Source organism: Coregonus lavaretus (assembly GCF_964263955.1).
Source record: "Coregonus lavaretus genome assembly, chromosome: 31".
In the NCBI taxonomy this organism is placed as follows: Eukaryota; Metazoa; Chordata; class Actinopteri; order Salmoniformes; family Salmonidae; genus Coregonus; species Coregonus lavaretus.
In genome coordinates this window covers 27,515,860-27,518,147 of record NC_140018.1, presented here as the reverse complement: position 1 = coordinate 27,518,147, position 2,288 = coordinate 27,515,860, and the positions used below count along the sequence as shown (strand labels likewise).

General features: G+C 39.9%; 1 protein-coding gene across 1 annotated transcript; it reads left to right on the top strand.

Annotated features, from left to right (window-relative positions):
• Positions 1-695: 695 nt before the first annotated feature.
• LOC311106497 (4-galactosyl-N-acetylglucosaminide 3-alpha-L-fucosyltransferase 9-like) lies at positions 696-1,766 on the top strand (the record flags this gene model as incomplete). The annotated part of the gene is made up of 1 exon (XM_084148845.1): positions 696-1,766. The coding sequence occupies one exon, from the start codon at positions 696-698 to the stop codon at positions 1,764-1,766; it is 1,071 nt and encodes a 356-aa protein (XP_084004971.1).
• Positions 1,767-2,288: the final 522 nt, after the last annotated feature.

The window sequence follows — 2,288 nt, the reverse complement described above, 5'->3', positions numbered from 1 at the left end:
TAGCACCTATTTTCATTATTATTAGAAACGACCATGTTTATGCAAATCGCCTTTATATTGTTTAATGTGTTAATTGTTGGTCATTTATGTTAATTGAGCAATCACATTGTAGCCTATTAGCACTGTTCATTGACATTTTGAAAGTATACCTGTTTTAGGTTTGTGCCAGGTAAGGGCAGGTCCTATGATGTTAATATTGCTATTGGCCATGTTTAGGCTATTTTCTAAAGTAAAACTAAACGTCTGCATGTAGGTGGAATTGCCTTTTAAAACGTAGGCTACAAGCAGCAGTAGTATAATGAATCAGCAGCCTATTGATTAGATTATCCTCTGAGTTTCTCTAGCTATCCCATGTTCCAATTTGTTAGTCATGTATGAAATGAGTTGTTATAGGTCATTATTCATCAACGTCTAGGCTACTTATTTCATAATCTTAGCCTATGCATTGATTGTGATCTTGCATAAGTAAGCTAAAATATGTAGACCTGTTTCTATGTTGGACATCTGTGACTAGATAGTGTCAGGTTTTTGTGATATAAAAGGCTATAAGATACACAATCCATATCACCTGAGAAAATATATGCACTGAACCAAACCAGTACATTACTGCATTGTTTGTTTCATTATTGAACCAGTGTCATCAACATTGTTTTGAATCAAACTAATGACATTATTAATTTTTTTACAGGACAAAAATGGCGATGGCAACTTTTAACCGCTTAATGCGCCGACTTGTGACTGCAATCATTGCAATAGGCTGTTTTGTGACTGTTTTCCTCATGTATTTTAAATGGTCAAGTAATTGGCTTGCATCATCAACACTACCAATTCAGAAGGAAGAACATCTGGAAGCAAATGAGGTTAATAATAAGACCATTGTTCTATTATGGCTGTGGCCTTTTGGCCAGTCCTATGATCTGGACACATGCAGCCCCCTGTTCAATATTGAAGGCTGTTTTTTAACAGCTGACCGAGACCTATACAATAAGTCAAGTGGGGTCATCATTCACCATAGAGACATAAAAAGTGATTTATCAAATCTACCACCATTGCAGCGCCCACCTTTCCAAAAGTGGGTGTGGATGAATCTAGAGTCCCCGTCACACACGTATAAAAACCCAGGTCTTGGAAATATTTTCAATTTGACTTTGAATTATAGGCAAGATGCAGATATTGAAGTGCCGTATGGGTCAGTTGTATTCAGCCAAGAGGAGGGGGAAGCTTTCGTATTGCCAAATAAAACTAAATTGGTCTGCTGGATTGTGAGCAACTGGAACCCTGACCATGCCAGAGCGAGGTACTACAATGAATTGCATAAACACATAGAGATACACACCTATGGAAAAGCCTTTGGAGAACACATCAATGATCAAGACTTCCTGGACACAATATCCAGTTGTAAATTCTATCTTTCGTTTGAGAACTCAATTCACAAAGATTACATCACTGAAAAGCTGTACAACCCACTAGCTGCTGGATCTGTGCCAATTGCTCTTGGGCCACCTAGGCAGAACTATGAGAACTTTGTGCCTGGAGATGCCTTTATACATGTGGATGATTTCCTCTCTCCCAAAGAGCTGGCTAACCATCTCACACTGTTACATACAAATGAAGAAATGTATCTGCGGTATTTTGACTGGCGCAGACATTTCAATGTCAAGAGGTCCCATTTCTGGGCTGAACACACATGTCATGCCTGCGATTACATTAAAAGACACAAGGAATATAAAGTTTGTAATAACCTTGACACTTGGTTTTGGGGTTGACAGCTCATTTGCTTCTGCAATGTTGGGGTTCAATGTTATGGTATCTCATAAAACATATACGAAAGCTGAAGAACATAAGCACATCCAGATCCTTCCCGCAGTTGCTGGAGTTTACATTTACATTCGAGTCATTTAGCAGACGCTCTTATCCAGAGCGACTTACAGTTAGTGAGTGCATACATTTAATTTTTACTTTTTTTCATACTGGCCCCCCGTGGGAATCGAACCCACAACCCTGGCGTTGCAAACGCCATGCTCTACCAACTGAGCTACATCCTTGCCGGCCATTCCCTACCCTACCCTGGACGACGCTGGGCCAATTGTGCGATCTCTATGATGGCAGTCTCAGACTGAAGTATTGGTGCTTTCAAGACAACTGGGAACTCGTGAAAAAATGAGCTCCGACTGGGAAAAGTAGTTTTGAACGGTCATCCAACTCGAAATTCCAAGTCGCAAACTCTGGCATTTTTCTAGAGCTCCGACTTTCCGACCTGAAAATCACTGATGTCATGATTTGACCTA